At 60.0% G+C, this 1,549-nt stretch overlaps 1 protein-coding gene and 1 pseudogene across 1 annotated transcript; both read left to right on the top strand.

The window, feature by feature from the left end:
- The first annotated feature begins 237 nt into the window (after positions 1–237).
- Positions 238–655, top strand: LOC105732285 (retrotransposon Gag-like protein 8C). Its single transcript, XM_064384284.1, has one exon. It carries the CDS (start codon positions 314–316, stop codon positions 653–655), a length of 342 nt encoding a protein of 113 aa, XP_064240354.1. The 5' UTR covers positions 238–313.
- LOC105732283 (CAAX box protein 1-like) lies at positions 631–1,243 on the top strand (annotated as a pseudogene).
- Positions 1,244–1,549: the final 306 nt, after the last annotated feature.

The following is a 1,549-nucleotide window of genomic DNA, read 5'->3' as shown; positions in this document are numbered from 1 at the left end:
GGTTTACCTGGTTCCTCCCCTGCTCCCGGTCCGACCACCCTAGGAAACCTCTGCTCATCAAGTCGGATACGACCCCGCCTCCTTGACGGCTTTAGGTCCCTCTTCGCCCGTGTTTGCCCCACGACGCGCCTGCGCACTAGGGACCACTCGGCCTTGTGGGCGGAGTCCATGAGAGGACTGGAGCCCCGCTTGTGGCCCCGCCCACTCTAGCCTGGGCCGGCCTTCGTGGACACGCATTTCCGGCGACGCCTCGGCACTGACCTCTGCAGAGCCGGGTGGAGCCCATTGACGTCCAGCGAAGCGAAGAGCAGCGATGGACGGTCGGGTGCAGCTGATAAAGGCCCTCCTGGCCTTGCCGATCCGGCCTGCGACGCGTCGCTGGAGGAACCCGATTCCCTTTCCCGAGACGTTTGACGGCGATACCGACCGGCTCCCGGAATTCATCGTGCAGACGGGCTCCTACATGTTCGTGGACGAGAACACGTTCTCCAGCGACGCCCTGAAGGTGACGTTCCTCATCACCCGCCTCACGGGGCCCGCCCTGCAGTGGGTGATCCCCTACATCAAGAAGGAGAGCCCCCTCCTCAATGATTACCGGGGCTTCCTAGCCGAGATGAAGCGGGTCTTTGGATGGGAGGAGGACGAGGACTTCTAGGCCTGGAGACCCTCGGGCCTGGGGGCGGATGCTCTGGAGAGGGTCCGCTGTGCCAATGGCCGCCGCCAGGGTCGCCACCGGTGCCCTCCCTCCTCGCCTCCCTCGCCCTCGAGCCGCCGCGATGTCCCCTGCGCTCCTGTCCCCTCCCGCGTAGTGCTTGCCTTTGTTCCAGGAATAGCGCTCCAGGCTCCTGCCGCCGCCCCTGGGCCTCACTTTGGAGCGAGCCGCCGCCGCCCTCTCCTTCCATCCGGCCAGCCCCACCCATGCATATTTGGACGCTGTCCTGCTCTCCAGCTGCAAGCTGGGCTCCTGTTACACACTGGATAGACCACCCACAGCCGCTGCTGCCAACCCCCCTCCTCCCCATGAGACTGCCAGACGACTACATCATTCTGCCCACAGACCTGCGCTGCCACTGCCATCGCCATCCACCGCATCCCAGTGATCTGGACTCACCTCGGAGGTATCTGAGCTGGCCACAGCCCCTGGACAGTGATCCAGACCTCTGGCTGCACCCCAAGGGATCTGTCACCTTCAGCGAGACCTATTTCCTCCCCACTCCCAGAGACCTCTTGTGTTCCTGCCTAGGCCCAGGTGTGCCTGGCAGCCAAATCGAGTCTCTAATTTTCTCTTGTGGACCAGTTAGTTTTGCCCATAACCCAGTTTTCTGAGTTTGCAGCTGTCTCTGATGTGTGCCTTTTGTTCAACACAGTAACCCCTGCATTTTGCTCTGCTCTAATACACTACCTGGAGAAAGTCTTTTCCTTATTTTCAATAAATGTCAGACATTATTGAAAAGAAATGGTCTCAATGAATATGGCACGTTTCCCTCCCTGGTTCTGTAAATGGGGTCCATATCTTGTTCAAAAACTATATTCCCTACTATGCTATGGC

This window comes from Aotus nancymaae, unplaced genomic scaffold, assembly GCF_030222135.1.
Source record: "Aotus nancymaae isolate 86718 unplaced genomic scaffold, 86718_ANA_hifiasm-v0.15.2.pri h1tg000004l, whole genome shotgun sequence".
NCBI classification, from domain to species: Eukaryota; Metazoa; Chordata; class Mammalia; order Primates; family Aotidae; genus Aotus; species Aotus nancymaae.
The sequence above is the reverse complement of the archived record's forward strand: the minus strand, read 5'-3'. Positions and strand labels throughout refer to the sequence as shown.

Bases quoted from the DNA above. Each gene is read 5' to 3' on its own strand.
- LOC105732285 (XM_064384284.1), top strand. From the start codon at position 314: ATGGACGGTCGGGTGCAGCTGATAAAGGCCCTCCTGGCCTTGCCGATC.